General features: G+C 32.9%; 1 protein-coding gene across 6 annotated transcripts in view; it reads left to right on the top strand.

Annotated features, from left to right (window-relative positions):
* The window catches only part of LOC127730911 (sorting nexin-13-like), a 79,375-nt gene that overhangs the window by 16,368 nt on the left and 45,076 nt on the right, over positions 1–17,931 (top strand). For all 6 annotated transcript variants that reach the window (XR_007995365.1, XM_052239528.1, XM_052239530.1 and 3 more), the window contains exons 3-7: positions 5,835–5,934; positions 7,091–7,180; positions 12,205–12,326; positions 13,708–13,823; positions 14,453–14,557. Coding sequence is in view for 5 of the 6 variants with exons in the window: in XM_052239528.1 (XP_052095488.1) it covers positions 5,835–5,934; positions 7,091–7,180; positions 12,205–12,326; positions 13,708–13,823; positions 14,453–14,557 (533 nt within the window). In the remaining variant the exon portion in view is untranslated. The remainder of the gene's footprint in view (positions 1–5,834; positions 5,935–7,090; positions 7,181–12,204; positions 12,327–13,707; positions 13,824–14,452; positions 14,558–17,931) is intronic.

The raw sequence follows: 17,931 nt of genomic DNA, 5'->3' as shown, positions 1-17,931 counted from the left end.
TACCACAAGGTTCCATATCACAAAGGGAATGCTGGGATTGATTTTGGGGGTAATTGCCTCAAAATTTTAGGAATTAGGTGCCAAAAAGGGGCAATAAACAAGCATTTTTCTAGTTTCATGACAATAACTTGTGTGTAAGTGTATGAATCTCTCTGACATTGTATCACAAGGTTCCATATCACAAAGGGAATGCTTGGATTGATTTGGGGGGTAATTGCCTCAAAATTTAAGGAATTAGGGGCAAAAAAGGGGCAAAAAACAAGCATTTTTCTAGTTTCATGACAATAACTTGTGTGTAAGTGTATGGATCTTTATGAAATTGTACTACAAGGTTCCATATCACAAAGGGAAAGCTGGAATTGAGTTTGGGGGTAATTGCCCAAAAAGTGTAGGAAAAAGGGGCCAAAAATAAGCATGTTTCTAGTTTCCAGACAATAACTTGTGTTCAAATGTATGGATCTCTCTGAAATTGTACTGCAAGGTACCATACCATAAAGGGAAGGCTGGGATTGATTTTGGGGGTAATTCCCTCAAAATTTTAGTAATTAGGGGCCATAAAAGGGCAAAAAAAACAAGCATTTTCTAGTTTCAGGACAATAACTTGTGTGTAAGTGTATGGATCTTTATGAAATTGTACTGCAAGGTTCCATATCACAAAGGGAAAGCTGGGTTTGAGTTTGGGGGTAATTGCCCTAAACGTTTAGGAATTTGGGCCCAAAAAGGGGCATAAAAACAAGCATTTTTCTAGAACGAGACAATAACTTGTGTTCAAGTGTATGGATCTCTCTGAAATTGTACTGCAAGGTACCATACCACAAAGGGAAAGCTGGGATTGAGTTTGGGGGTGATGAATCATAAGGGGGTTCAAAAAATATGGGGGGATTTTTTTTATCCTTTTTATACGACCGCAAAAAAATTTTGAGGTCGTATATTGGTATGACGTTGGCGTCGTCGTCATCGTCGTCGTCGTCGTCGTCGTCCGGCGTCGTCGTCCGAATACATAATGGTTTTCGCACTCTAACTTTAGTTTAAGTGAATGGATCTCTATGAAATTTTACCATAAGGTTCAATACCACAATAGGAAGGTGGGGATTGATTTTGGGGGTTATGGTACCAACAGTTAAGGAATTAGGGGCAAAAAGGGGCCGAAAATAAGCATTTTTGTAACTTCCAGACATAACTTGTGTGTTAGCATATGGATCTCTTTGACATTGTACCACAAGATTCCATATCACAAAGGGTCAATGCTGGGATTGATTTTGGGGTTAATTGCCTCAAAATTTTAGGAATAAGGGGCCAAAAGGGGGCAAAAAACAAGCATTTTTCTAGTTTCATGACAATAACTTGTGTGTAAGTGTATGGATCTTTCTGAAATTTTACTACAAGGTTCCATTTCACAAAGGGAAAGCTGGAATTGAGTGTTGTGGTAATTGCCCAAAACGTTTAGTAATAAGGGGCCTAAAAAGGGGTTTAAAATAAGCATTTTTTAGTTTCTAGACAATAACTTGTGTTCAAGTGTATGGATCTCTCTAAAATTGTATTACAAGGTACCATACCACAAAGGCAAGGCTGTTATTGAGCTTGGTTTGGGGGGAAAGGGGGGTGGGGGTGATGAATCATAAGGGGGGCGGGGGTCAAAAAAGGGGTAATTTTTTTTTTTCCTTTTTTTTTTGTTTAAAATTTACATTTTAAGTTGGTTATTTTTTATCACGAAGAGAAAGTAGGAATTGAGTTTTGGGGTTAATTGCTCAAACATTTATGAATAAGGGGCCAAATATTGGTCGAAAATAAGGATTTTTTTAGTGTGCTCTAATGTTTAAGGAATAAGGGGAAAAAAGGTTAAAAAACAAGGGTTTCCATTTTAATAGACAAATAATTGAGTAAAGAACATTATTTAAAAGCAGTGTAAGGTTGGTAATTCAAACTCATTTAAATATCTCATCTACACTGCTTTTAAATTATGTAAATTGGAAATTTGCCAATAACTTTATTGTTAATAAATGCATTGGAAATTTGCCAACAATTTTAGTGTAATAAACTTCATTGGAAATTTGCCAATATAAAATTTTGCTGATGAAGGTTTTTTGTTTACCTTTAGCCTTGACTATGAAGTCATTTTCTATTTTTATAGCCTTATGATGTAGTTGAATTATTTAATACTTTTATGATGTGTTTAAATGGGGTTTTATCATGTTTATGGTTGCAAATTTATTGTTTTAGTATAATAATCTCCATTTAAAATTTGCCAATAAAAAAAAATTTTGTTTATTTTTAGCTATGATTATGATGTCATTTTCTATTTTACTTTTATGGTTGCAAAGAAATTTTTATTTTTAGATATTACTGTTAAATGATGCTGATTAAGGTTTTTGCTATGTTTAGCCATGACTATGATGTCATTTTCTATTTTAATATCTGTTATGATGTATTTAAATGGGCTTTTATGGTTACAAAGGAATTTTATTTTTAGATATTACTATAAAATGTTGCTGATGCTGATTAAGGATTTTGTTTATTTTTAGCCATGACTATGATGTCATTTTCTATTTTAATACCTTTATGATGTAATTTCCATTTTTAGATATTACTGTTAAATGATGCTGATTAAGGGTTTTTTGCTATGTTTAGCCATGACTATGATGTCATGTTCTATTTTAATATCTTTATGATGTATTTAAATGGGCTTATATGGTTACAAAGGAATTTTATTTTTAGATATTACTTTAAATGTTGCTGATTAAGGATTTTTGTTTATTTTTAGCCATGACTATGATGTCACTTTCTATTTTAATACCTTTATGATGTATTTAAATGGGCTCCCATGTATTTAGATTTTTGATTATTTATACATGTTACCAAATTGGTCCACATTGAACAAAAACTGTCCAAATTTCAACTTTATTACATTACATCAAACATTGAATTCTACATATTCTTTGATATATTGAAATTAACAAACAATTTAGTTTATGGAGATTCCACCATAATAGGTAAATTAAATTTTTTCCAGTTCTTACACCACATTCATCCTGTGTCAGAAACCTATGCTGTGTCAAATATTTAATGACAATCCAAAGTCATAGCTGTATCAAGCTTGAATTTTGTGTCCATACTTGCCCCAACTGTTCAGGGTTCGACCTCTGCGGTCGTATCAAGCTGCGCCCCAGCGAAGCATTTTATTTTTCTTTAAAATTTTCCATTTTAAATTGGTTATTTCTGATTTATATATTAAAGCAAATAATAATGCTATGATTTGAATAGGTAAATTAAAAAAATTAAATCTCTATTAAAAAAATTAAATCTATATTAAAAAAAATAAAATAGTAAAAAAAAAATGTTCACCCCATTGCCCGTAATATTTGATTGATTGTTAGTTGCTTAACATGTAGTTAGGTATATTACATTAAAGTCATATACACTGTATAATATGATAAACCTAGAAGCCTACTGAAGACATAAAAGTACTCATGCTAGGACTATGTTACGAATATCAACCATTAAATATTTCAGTATGCTACTTATTATTTGAATGCAAGGAACTATATCTTTTTCTTCACATTCCAATTTGCTATGATGCAACGTCATCGACTAAGTCTTGACAACACCTATTGTTGTTTGACGGCAGAGGAGTGAAATTATCAAGTTTGTTTCACATGTGAAATTAGTGGTTTTTATTTCACTTGGAAATTACGGTTATTCATAGCAACCAATGCAATAACAGCCGTTCCATATTTCAGTAATCTACTTATTAGTTTTTCTGTGCTCATTGGCTATCTCAAGAAAAAACTTGACATTGTCAACCTAACCTAAATATATACCTTTTAAACTTGATCCTATAATTTATCAGTGATATGATAGAGATAATATTTTGTCACCTCCTGATACCAAACTGATTAACTTACTTTCATTATATGGATCAAATATAATACAAAAAAATTTTTGTGTGACAAAATATACATTTGTGTACATATCAATTTAAGCCAGTGATTTTCAAAGCTTAACAAATTCCAAATTTGAAGGTTATGAACTTCAAACTTTTGACACATTCATGTTTTGGTAATCCTCAGTTATGATAGTCCTTGCAAAAAATATCTTTTAATGACCTCTTTGCAGAAATAGATAAATATTAAATCCCATACAGCATGTTGTAGACATTCCATGATATGAATTTTAGGGAAGATTGCATTCCATCTATGTTAATCTATGTTAATCTACCAAATTGCTTTGTTCTTCATTCATACCCTTATCAAAATATCTTTCAACTTGTCAAATAAACTGAAAAACTAAACTTTCCAATTATTGAACATAACTGAAAACTAACTTTTTACATCAATTGGTTATAACTATAATGACACTGCTGTATATGAAATGACATATTTGGTAATCTCTGATAAATGGATCTATTATATTTGGTCTCTGGTGGAGAGTTGTCTCATTGGCAATCATATCACATCCTCTTATTGTTACATTGCTCAAATTGTATTAGCTCACCTGGCCCCATAAACAACCAAAATTTATCAACAATACTAGATCTAAAAAAATACCAAATAACTGAAATTATTAATTGACTGCTTATAGAAGTTATTGCCCTTGAATGGTGATTTTTGTCGAGCCTTCGACTTTTGTCGAAAAAGCGAGACATAGTGATCCTACATTCCGTCGGCGTCATCGTTGTCGGCGGCGGCAACCACAAATATTCACTCTGTGGTTAAAGTTTTTGAAATTTTAATAACTTTCTTAAACTATCCTGGATTTCTACCAAACTTTGACAGAAGCTTGTTTATGATCATAAGATAGTATCCAGAAGTAAATTTTGTAAAAAAAAATTCCTGTTTTTCCGTATTTTACTTATAAATGGACTTATTTTTTCTGCCAGGAAACATTACATTCACTCTGTGGTTAAAGTTTTTAAAATTTTAATAACTTTCTTAAACTATCCTGGATTTGTACCAAACATGGACAGAAGCTTGTTTATGATCAAAAGCTAGTATCTAGAAGGAAATTTTGTAAAAAAAAATTTCCTGTTTTTCCGTATATTACTTATAAATGGACTTAGTTTTTCTTCCAGTTAACATTACATACAGTCTGCAGTTAAAGTTTTTAAAACATTTATTAGATTCATAAACTATCCTGGATTTTAAACTTGGACAGAAGCTTCTTACAATAAAAAAATTGTATCGAGAGGAATATTTTTATTAAATTTTTTCCTCATCTCATTTTTGTTGAGCCTGCGATTAGCAGCAAGAGTAGGCGAGACACTGGGTTCCGCGGAACCCTTACGAATTTTTCTTTTACCTATGTACCTTTTATGTTTATTATCTCTAAAACTATAACCATAATAATTGATAATGATCATTAAGGCAAGATCTACAAATAGTCACATTACTGAAACTATCAATTTACTGCTTTTAGTAGTTATTGCCCTTGAACAATGCTTTTGTTCTTTACCAATTTACCTTTTATGTTTTATTATCTTTAAAACTGTAACCATAATAAATGAGGCAAGATCTACAAAATAAGTCGCATTACTGAAACTCAATTGACCATTTATTGGAGTTATTGCCAATTAATGATGACTTTTATTAAGTTTTTATATATCATGTGGAATTGTTTACAAGCAAATTGATATCATTTTAGCAGTATCAAATTTTGTAATGACTGCTTAGTGAAGGGCCATTTGATTTTTGCAGTGGAGTGAGGCCCGTGAGGGCTTTTATGAATTTGATAAATATTTTAGCCTTTTAATTAGTTGTTTATGTACTTTTTCATGGATTAAACTTCTGAAGGATTATTTAACTTGCATTGAAAGACTAATTTGAGCATGTTGATTTCAGAGGTTTGGTGATTGCTGTATATCATGGAAGACAACTTTCCATGCAGACACAGAAAACAGACTTTCCAGAGTTACCAAAACCACAGCTAGGCGTCATGAAGGTAAGTATAACATTTGTGTGAAGATACTTTGTCTAGAATCAGTGTTTGTTCATCAAACGGTCTTACACTTTTATAAGCCCGTTTATAGGACGTATTATGGTAAACCGTTGTAACTGTCCGTCCGTCGTCAACATGTCGGACAATAACTCAAATATGCTTTAACCAATTTGCATGAAACTTTGGTGAATTGTTTATATCTATTGATGTGAGCTGCCTTTCGATTTTTATAAATTTTAGATTTTACGTTTCCGAGTTATGGGGTTTTATTCATTAAAAAGGGGGATTTTCCAGTTTTCATACAAATAACTCAAAAACACTTTCACCTATTTGCAAGAAACTTTGGTGAATTGTTTATATCTATTGACATGAGCTCCCTTTCAATTTTTATGAATTTTAGATTTTACGCTTCCGAGTTATAAGGTTTTATGCATTAAAAAGGGGAGATTTTCCAGGTTTCGGACAATAACTCAAAAATGCTTTGAGCGGTTTTCATGAAACTTTGGTGAATTGTTTATATATATTGAAGCAAGCTCATTTTGGATTTTTATAAATTTCAGATTTTACGTTTCCGAGTTATTGGGTTTTATGCATTAAAAAGGGGAGATTTTCCAGTTTTCAGACAATATCTTTAAAGTGCTTTGAGGAGTTTTGATGAAACTTTGGTGACTTTTGTGTTCTAAAGTCAGTGTGTATCCATGCTAAAGTCAGTTATATCCATGCTAAAATCAGTGTGTATCCATGCTAAAGTCTATGTGTATCCATGCTAAAGTCAGTGTGTATCCATGCTAAAGTCAGTGTGTATCCATGCTAAAGTCAGTGTGTATCCATGCTAAAGTCAGTGTATATCCATGCTAAAGTCAGTGTGTATCCATGCTAAAGTCAGTGTGTATCCATGCTAAAGTCTGTGTGTATCCATGCACAAATCTGTGTGTATCCATGCTAAAGTCTGTGTGTATCCATGCTTTTTGCAAAGCAATTAGGTGAATCTCTTCAGACAGATTAAGATTATTTTTTTTAATGTTCCTAATTTAATTCTTGTTACTGTCAAATAGTTTAGAGACATGCCTTATAGTTATTTTTAGTCTGGAGAGTTCAAGATTAATTCAGTTGAATTATTGAAGTGTTATGAAAACATTATTTCTCATATTTAAATCAGATTATGAAAACCATGGAAAACATAACAAAGATAAAGAACTTTGACAAGAGAATGACAGGAGCAAGTGTTATAGATGAGGTGCTACAAGAGGTTAGTAGTTATTGTTATACATTCTCATGTTATATGATGAAGGGATGTTTTCAGACAGCCTCTGATACCATTTTATTTATAAGCTAACAGATCATGTGTACCAGTTAAATGACTCACATGCTTCAAATATCAAGGAATAAGAAACAGGATTCTTTCACAATGGTGGTGGGGATAACTGTGTACACCTCATTTTCATGGTTTATTGGACAAAGTTAGGTTTTTGTGATTGGGTTCATTTTTCTAAAACAATAACAATAAGTCAATAAGTCAACAAGATTTGGTGTATAGAGTGATTGTAAAGTGTACATATCGGTTAATCTGAGACTTTTACCTCATTTTTATACGACCGCAAAAAAATTTTTGTGGTCGTATATTGGTATGACGTTGGCGTCGTCGTCGTCGGCGTCGTCCGGCATCGTCCGAAGACACATTGGTTTTCGCACTCTAACTTTAGTTTAAGTGAATGGATCTCTATGAAATTTTACCACAAGGTTTAATACCACAAAAGGAAGGTTGGGATTGATTTTGGGGGTTATGGTACCAACAGTAAAGGAATTAGGGGCCAAAAAGGGGCCTAAAATAAGCATTTTTGTAACTTCCAGACATAACTTGTGTGTTAGTGTATGGATCTCTCTGACATTGTACCACAAGGTTCCATATCACAAAAGGAATGCTGGGATTGATGATGGGGGTAATTGCCTCAATATTTTAGGAATTAAAGGCCAAAAAGGGGCAAAAAACAAGCATTTTTCTAGTTTCAGGACAATAACTTGTGTGTAAGTGTATGGATCTTTCTGAAATTGTACTACAAGGTTCCATATCACAAAGGGAAAGCTGGGTTTGAGTTTGGGGGTAATTGCCCTAAACGTTTAGGAATTTGGGGCCAAAAAGGGGCCAAAAAACACATTTTCCTAGTTTCCAGACAATAACTTGTGTTCAAGTGTATGGATCTCTCTGAAATTGTACTGCAAGGTACCATACCACAAAGGGAAGGCTGGGATTAAGTTTGGGGGTGATGAATCATAAGGGGGTTCAAAAAATTGGGGGGGGGGGGATTTTTTTTTTCTTCCTTTTTTTTCTTTTTTTCCTTTTTTTTTTCTTTTAAAATTTTCCATTTTAAGTTGGTTATTTCTGATTTATATTTAAAAGCAAATAATAATGATATGGTAGGAGATACACACCAAACAGGATGTGTAAATTATTATATAATAAGTATTGTGCAATAGCAAGAAATTTTCAATTGCACAGTATTGCACAATAGCAAGAAATCTTCAATTGCACAGTATTGCGCAATAGCAAGAAATCTTCAATTGCACAGTATTGCGCAATAGCAAGAAATATCAAATAGCACAATATTGCGCAATAGCAAGAAATTGTCAATTGTACAGTATTGCACAATAGCAAGAAATATTTAATTGCACAGTATTGTGCAAAAGAAGATACTTCGTATAAATTGCTTATTTCTTGACCAATTTCAATGGGGTTTTATTCTTGAATTTTTGGGGTTCTTTAATATGCTGAATCTAACCGTGTATTTAGTTTTTGGATTTTGGGCCCCGTTTTTAAATTGGTCCACATTGAGGTCCAAAGGGTCCAAAATTAAACTTTGTTTGATTTCATCAAAAATTGAATTATTGGGGTTCTTTGATATGCCGAATCTAACCGTGTATTTAGATTCTTAATTTTTGGTTCCGTTTTCAAATTGGTCTACATTAATGTCCAAAGGGTCCAAAATTAAACTTAGTTTGATTTTAACAAAAATTGAATTAGGGTTCTTTGATATGCTGAATCTAAACATGTATTTAGATTTTTGATTATGGGCCCAGTTTTCAAGTTGGTCCAAATCGGGGTCCAAAATTAAACTTTGTTTGATTTCAACAAAAATTGAATATATGGGGTTCTTTGATATGCTGAATCTAACCATGTATTTAGATTTTTGATTTTTGGGCCCCGTTATCAACTTTGTCCACATTGAGGTCAAAAGGGTCCAAAATTAAACTTTGTTTGATTTCATCAAAAATTGAATTCTTGGGGCTCTTTGATATTCCAAATCTAACCGTGTATTTAGATTTTTAATTTTGGGTCCTGTTTTTAAATTGATCTACATTAAGGTCCAAAGGGTCCAAAATAAAACTTAGTTTGATTTTAACAAAAATTGAATTCTTGGGGTTCTTTGATATGCTGAATCTAAACATGTGTTTAGATTTTTGATTATGGGCCCAGTTTTCAAGTTGGTCCAAGATAGGGTCCAGTATTTGAACTTTGTTTGATTTCAACAAAAATTGAATATATGGGGTTCTTTGATATGCTGAATCTAAACATGTATTTAGATTTTTGATTATGGGCCCAGTTTTCAAGTTGGTCCAAATTGGGGTCCAAAATTAAACTTTGTTTGATTTCAACAAAAATTGAATATATGAGGTTCTTTGATATGCTGAATCTAACCATGTATTTAGATTTTTTATTTGTAGGCCCCGCTATCAAATTGGTTCATATTGAGGTCAAAAGGGTCCAAAATTAAACTTTGTTTGATTTCATCAAAAATTGAATTATTGGGGTTCTTTGATATGCCAAATCTAACCGTGTTTTTAGATGTTTAATTTGAGTCCCGTTTTTTAAATTGGTCTTCATTGAGGTCCAAAGGGTCCAAAATTAAACTTAATTTGATTTTAACAAAAATTGAATTCTTGGGGTTCTTTGATATGCTGAATCTAAACATGTGTTTAGATTTTTGATTATGGGCCCAGTTTTCAAGTTGGTCCAAGTTGGGGTCCAAAATTAAACTTTTTTTAATTTCAACAAAAATTGAATATATGGGGTTCTTTGATATGCTGAATCTAACCATGAATTTAGATTTTTTATTTGTGGGCCCCGCTATCAAATTGGTTCATATTGAGGTCAAAAGGGTCCAAAATTAAACTTTGTTTGATTTCATCAAAAATTGAATTATTTGGGTTCTTTGATATTCCAAATCTAACCGTGTATTTAGAATTTTAATTTTAAGTCCCGTTTTTTAAATTGATCTACATTAAGGTCCAAAGGGTCCAAAATTAAACTTTGTTTTGATTTTAACAAAAATTGAATATATGGGGTTCTTTGATATGCTGAATCTAACCATGTATTTTGATTTTGGACATTGGACCATAATAGGTAAATTAAAAAAATTCAAGTTCTTAGACCACATTCTTTCTGTGTCAGAAACCTATGCTGTGTCAAATATTTAATAACAATCCAAATTCAGAGCTGTATCAAGCTTGAATGTTGTGTCCATACTTGCCCCAACTGTTCAGGGTTCGACCTCTGCGGTCGTATCAAGCTGCGCCCCAGCGAAGCATTTTATTATTGTGTATTGTTCAACTTTTAATTTCATGATTTTGTCCATTTGTCAGGAACAATAAGTTATAAGTCAACTAGATGTTGTGTATGGAATTATTATAAGGTGTTAATGTCTGCCTGGCAGTAATGCTATAAGAGATTATTCATAAGTACTGATTTATTTACTAGTATTGAGGCATGCCCTAAATAATACTCAAGTTTTGAGTAATTGTCCCCCGCGCAAAGTGTTGCGGGGAACATAGAAACACCTGGCGTCCTTCCGTCTGTCCGTTCATCCGTCCAATCTTGTTAACGCTCTCACGTGAACAATTCTTGCCAGATTTTTATAAAACTTATATCATAGTTTAATATCAGCCATATCTTGGACAAGTTCGAAAATCAGTGCTGATCAATTATATTTTAAAAGAGTTATGCCCCTTGGAAATATTAATTATATGGAAAATTGCCTTATGAGCGCTCTAATGTTTACAATTCTTGCCAGATTTTTATGAAATTTATATTATAGGTTTATATCATCAATGTCTTTGACGAGTTAAAAAATCAGTACTGATCAATTATTTTTTTTAAAGTTAGGCCCCTTTGAAATATTGATTATATGGAAAATTGCATTGTCAGCGTTCTCATGTGTACAATTACTGCCAGAATTTTATGAAACTTATATCATAGGTTTATATCAGCAATGTATTTGAGGTTTTCGAAAATAAGTGCTGATCAAATATTTTTAACGAGTTATGCCCCTTAAATATATTAATTATAATGGAAATCACATTGCATTTGCTCTGAAGCCTTCATTTCTCTCATATATAATATATTTATAAAAAGTTTTAAAGAACAAAAAAAAGTGCTTTTTTTTAGTTATTACCCTTGTCCCTTGGATAGATGAAATATGTGCAACGTGGGGGGACATTGGAACTCTGTTCTTTTAATTACATGTATCGAGACTTGCTCCTAGATACTCATCTTCGCTAGCCAAGCGTTACGATCCACTTAATTCCCTCCTCTCCACCCTTGGCAGATTAAGCCAACATTTGCGATAACAATGTTGCGCCATCTATCGGTAGATTAAAGTCACGCCCATTCCGAATACATTATTCTTGACCAATGGTAGCACTTGAACTCTTCAATTTGGAGGTAAAAACACGGTAGCGTCTAGAATCTACACACTTGGTAAAGCAGGAAACAAAAATATACATTGACATTCATGCATTTGTGCAAGAAACATACACAGGAACTTCTATTAGTTGATTAAAAACATTCAAATTGTCACTAAATATAGTCGTATGTTTAGGGATGTAAAGACTTGTTGCACAATAAGCACATGGCAATTGTTTACATACACTTTCTACATTTACATGTGATCATGTTATAGGCGCTTTTTGATTGGATGCAGAGAGTTTCTACTGCAACCAATGAAAATCATTACCTTGTGTCTCCGAAATTCTATCTCAATCCGCCAAGGGTGAAAGGAGGGCAGTGGCTCGTAACCCTTGGCCAGCGAAGATGTTAGATACTACACTAGTTTGGATTTATTTTCATGTATTGAGACATGCCCTCAGAGACTTAAGGCTTAGATACTACACAAATTTTGATTTATTTAGCAGGTATTGAGAACTATTCAAGTTTTGATTTATTTACAAGTATTAAGACATGTCTTTACATGCTTGTAAAGTTTTGTTTTATTTTTACAGGTATTGAGACATGCTTTTAGAGACTATATCAAAGCCTGGTATAGACAAATTAGTGACCATGATGGTTTTTTGTTGGATATCAGACAGACTGTACAAAAAGTTGCAATAACGTTTGCTACAAGGTATTTAGTATTTTGATTTCCATTTCTATTATAAACAAGGGTCCTGAAATTTTGGCTTTCTTTTGCTGTCTTTTAAGTCAGGCAATTAATTTTTCAAACTCTCAAATTCATGCCAGAAGTCACAGCAAAAACAAACCTGTTTGAAGCATGCATTACATGAACTTTTCATATAGGTTTCAGTGAAAATGTTTTAAGTAAAGATTGGTGGATTGCATCAGCTGAAAATTGAAATAATCTAAATGAATTGAAATTGCAAATTCCTAAGGATCATGCATCTTTCAATTTTGAGACCGTGATATAAATATTTGTATATCCAGAAGTTTTAACTGGATTATAAATTACAAATTCTTCAGATTGGATGCTCGGCTTCTTCTGATTATCTTGTGGAAGTGGATCATAGAACTTTAAATTTCATATAAAAATAAGATGTGGTTTGATTGCCAATGAGACAACTATCCACCCGTGTTCAAATGAAGGGGATGTAAGCAATTAAAGGCAACCGTACAGCCTTCAAAGAGGAGAAAAACTCATACCATAAAGTCCTATAGTCATACTAGTCGAAGTGTTTTAAGATGACTGAAAATTATTTTCTTTGTGTAAATGAAATTATTAAATATTTAACGATTAAGTTTTAAATCATATGCTTATAAATCAGGCAAACTCTCGTGCATGTATATTGTGTATTGAAAAAGCACTGATATGACATATATGTAATGAAATTAAAAGTTTTAATTTTTATGCCCCATTTATGGGCATTATATTTTTCGGTCTGTGCGTCCGTTCGTTCGTTCGTCCGTCTGTACGTCCGTCTGTCCCGCTTCAGGTTAAAGTTTTTGGTCAAGGTAGTTTTTTGATGAAGTTGAAGTCCAATCAACTTCAAACTTAGTACACATGTTCCCTATGATATGATCTTTCTAATTTTAATGCCAAATTAGAGTTTTGACCCCAATTTCACGGTCCACTGAACATAGAAAATGATAGTGCAAGTGGGGCATCCGTGTACTATGGACACATTCTTGTTAAACCTAAATTGTTGTTAACCATATCTGAAAATTTATTGAATGATGAATTGAATTGTCATTGTGAATGCGTGTAAAACTTATTAGTGATTCAGTCATTTTCATTTAGAACTGACTGTTCTGGTTCCTTGTCGATCTAAAATATAGCTTTCACCAGCAACTGAGGTAATGAGACAGGTAATGAGACATGGGTAAAACTTTCTTGCAGCGGCATGCATTTGCACTATATTGACATATGTTTTATAAAAAAGGATGATTTTATTATTTTATGATTTGTGTTTGTAGATCAAAAGAAGTGGATTGGATGCCGTACTTCACACAACGATTAGTTGTGATTTTATTATTTGTGTTTATGTTTGTAGATCAAAAGAAGTGGATTGGATGCCGTACTTCACACAACGATTAGTTGATGATTTTGCTTCACATATCAAACTATACAGACGAGCAACAGATAGAGTCAATATGTCTTCTAAGGACGGTATGGTTTATACTATTTATACATTCATTGACATTTTGAATAACTTATAAAATTGAGAATGGAAATGAGGAATGTGTCAAAGAGACAATAACCCGACCGAAGAGCAGAAAACAGCCAAAGGCCACCAATGGGTCTTCAACACAGCGGGAAAATCCCGCACCCACCATGCATGCTTCAGCTGGCCCCTAAACAAAAATGTGTACTAGTTCAGTGAAAATAGACATTATACTAAACTCCAAAACATATAAATGAACTAAAATTAAAAAACAAACGGTTCTAACAAAGGCCAGAGGCTCCTGGCTTGGGACAGGCGCAAAAATGCGGCAGGGTTAAACATGTTTTGTGAGATCTCAACCCTCCACCTATACCTCTAGCCAATGTAGAATAAACAAACACACAGCAATACACAGAGGAAAATGATGCTCTTAAGGTTCTGCGATTGCATTCAACAACAAATTGCAGTTTCTTAAAACATTTTGTTAAGTTGAAACAGCTGTATACTTTGAGGGCACACAATTTATTATAATATTAAAGCAAAATGATAGAATATAATATTTGTTTTCATATAGGATATTTGCTGTTAATTTCCACTGCAATACACTTCTATAAATAAGAAATGTCTATTTCAGCTGGCTATGAAGAACATGTGGTGTCAGAATTCTTTGACCTTGAACTTGAAATGGAGAAAAACATGTGTAGAGATGTAGTGTGCTTAGATCCAGATTCTGAAAGACGTATGTTTTACATGAATACTTTTAAAATCAGTAAAATTTGTTTTTATACTTTTGCAAAACTTGTAACTTCTGAGTGTAGAAATATGATGTTTTAAAACTTTATTGTCTGATAAGATACCTTAATGTTAGAAATTTGGCAAGTTTCTTCTATAATTTTATTGATGAAGTGGATAATTATCAAAATATGAAATGAGAAAATTTTCTTTATTTGCATAAATTGTTGATAAGTATAATTCTGCTCAATGATGTTTCTTCTCAATTCAGTAATTGTTTGTTTTTAACTCTATAGGTTCAAATTATAAGTTTGAGCTATGATGATTGTCATTCATTATCAGCATCAAAGATCTGTCTTCCATTATTTGTTGTAAACCTATTAATAAACATTTTTCTATGCAAAAGTTTTGTTAATTGGTACCAAAGTTGCATCATCGCTAAGGGTCTACTTTACAAGTTATGTCTGATGACCCCATTGTCAAAGCAATATTGAAACTATTACTAGAAATAAAACATGACGGTAAAATTAATCAAATAAAATCATTTAAGGAAAAAATGTAAAGGAGGATTTACCATTTAACTTTTAGAAAATGAGATAATTTAAATTTAAATATTTAGAAAAATGGTTGAGGGTATTGACTGCCTTCAAACTTGGCCTCCATTATTACAAAAAAAAAGAAAAAATATATAATTGAAAAATTCAGAAAAATCCTACGAAGGACCAATTGCTAACCAGCTTTGGATAAATAATGGATTGATAATCCCCTTTTTCCTTTATTTATGTTTGTTGACCACATCCCCATTAAACCACAGCTGCTTTGTTGAAAAACATTAACTTATGAAAAGTTCAATAAAAAATTCTTAAAAATTATATGAAGAACAATTTATCTATAAAAATATGGTCCAATAATACATTTATAGTCCTCATTGCAAAACTGGGTACTCCAATAGCCCAAAGTATATTCCAACCCAATTTTTAAATGCATTGAACATTTACTGCCAATCCAGCATAGGGCCAGCTTATTGCTGAAAAACTTTAGGTAATTGACTATGTTTATTATGGTGGCAAATGTTGATATTAGGCATAGATCCAGGTGAGAGATACATACTCTTTAGATACTCTAGTTCTCTTTTCATGGTGGATAAGGCGTATACGATTTAGATTAAAATAATAAAACCATATCATTGACATATTTGTTTGGCAAATGTCAGTTTTCCTTGAAGTCATTTTCATGGTTCAATGACTGAAATCCTTGTTAAGTTTTCCTGATTATGTCATTTTATAAATGACTGGGTAATAGGTCATGTGGTCTATAGATTCATTGTAAGGTGTTCATGTATGAATGACTTTACTTGCTCATTTATGGTTCAATGATCAATGTTAAGATCTTTTGCTTATTTCGTCTATAGATTGTGTGTTAGTTGAACATGTCTGTCTTAGAGGTCATTTATTTGACTTTGACCTCATTAGGCAGTTAAGCTGCCTTATGCGAGCACCCTAGATTTGTGTTCTACCCAATAAATGTTGAAATACGTGCCATGGTTATAATCTAGCTGGCTATTATGTCATTTATAACTAATTGGACATTTTTTTAATACTTTTATTTCTGGAATACAAAAAATATGACCAGAAAAACCTTAAATGATCGTCGAACTACCCAAAACTTTTGAAGTTGCACATAAGAAGTAGTGCTCAATAGAAATCCGTACGTAGTTTATTATCCCCTGTGCTTTTGGCTACGATGTCAAAGAACAATTGTATGAAATATTTCATCGCCGAAAATCGGTAATTACAAGTCGTTTATATTTCCCAAATGGCAAAATGCGCAGGAATATTGTTCATGAACAACAAATCTCTATGATAGAGGAAATAAAGTTATATAAGTGGGCGGTAATTTTTAACTTATCTTGCCAAATAAGGTTGTTATTATTTTATGAATGAAACGAGGTCATGAAACAGATGTGGAAATCGACGTTGATAGGATGTTATGTGGACAACTCGTCCCCGAGACAAGTCGGACCGAATCCACGCAAACCGTCTAAGAAGACAACTTTGACCGTTTGTCAGATTTACTTTGAGTTTCATAAAATATTAGACTAACATGTCTAGCGGAGCCATTAATCTTTTGCTTGTGCATTGGGGTTTATTTAGGGGTATTTGGAGGGACATGAAGAAGGGAGGGGTTTATTATAGAACCCTATGGGTTTTTATTTTTTTTAATTTTCAAATGACTTTTTCTCGAAAACAGTAAGTGATAGATAGACACATCATCAGTGCAGTCTTCAGTAATGAGAACAGGACAATAAAAACAATCAAGCAAAATATAGGGTGAGTCCCTGGGGGTCATCCCAACCCCCTTCAATTTGAAAATGTACTTTTATCTTGTAAACCGTCGTGATCCCCACCCCTAAACAATATATATATACTTGTATGGGACAATAAAAGAAATCAAATGAAGATAATTTGGGGGAGTCCCCGGTGTCGTCCAATCCCCTCCTGTTTGAGAACTTGGAAATGGTCGAGATTCCCACCCCTAAACCTTATATATATTCATGTATGGGACAATAAAACAAATGAAATGAAATATAGGGGGAGTCCCTGGTGTCACCCCAACACCTCCTGTTTGAGAACTTTTAAACGGTTGCGATCCCCACCCCTAAACCATATATATTCATGTATGGGACAATATAACAAATCAAATGAAATATATGGGGAGTCCCTGGGGTCACCCCAACCCCTCCTGTTTGAGAACTTGGAAATGGTTGAGATCCCCATCCATAAACCATATACATTCATGTATGGGACAATAAAACAAACGAAATGAAATATAGGGGGAGTCCCTGGTGTCACCCCAACCCCTCCTGTTTGAGAACTTTTAAACGGTAGCGATCCCCACCCCTAAACCATATATATTCATGTATGGGACAATAAAACAAATCAAATGCAATATAGGGGAAGTCCCTAGGGACACCCTACCCCCATCTGTTTGAGAATTTGTAAACAGTCAAGATCCCCACGGTACAGACCCCACCCCTATGTAAGCGTACTTTCATTCCGCCGTGTATTTATTCCGGGTAACTGTTTTTCACTAGAGAATATTGGATGTAAATAGTGTGAAAGCGTCGATCTTGATATTGTTGTTTTGTTTATATTAGACCGGTTTATTGTTTACAATGATTTTCAAGGAACCAGTTTAATTAATCTGAGTCAATCTAGTAGATCTAAATAATATTGATGATGATGAGGACGATATTTTTATAACTCAAAATACTTTATTAATGATCAAGACATTGAACTTGATATAAACCAAATTTAAAGAGCAGATTTGCTCTTACATAAAGTTTCAATTATAGAAGCATCCTTTGATATTGACATAGAA

The sequence above is a fragment of the Mytilus californianus genome, unplaced genomic scaffold, assembly GCF_021869535.1.
Source record: "Mytilus californianus isolate M0D057914Y unplaced genomic scaffold, xbMytCali1.0.p SCAF_2, whole genome shotgun sequence".
NCBI lineage: Eukaryota > Metazoa > Mollusca > Bivalvia > Mytilida > Mytilidae > Mytilus > Mytilus californianus.
The sequence above is the reverse complement of the archived record's forward strand: the minus strand, read 5'-3'. Positions and strand labels throughout refer to the sequence as shown.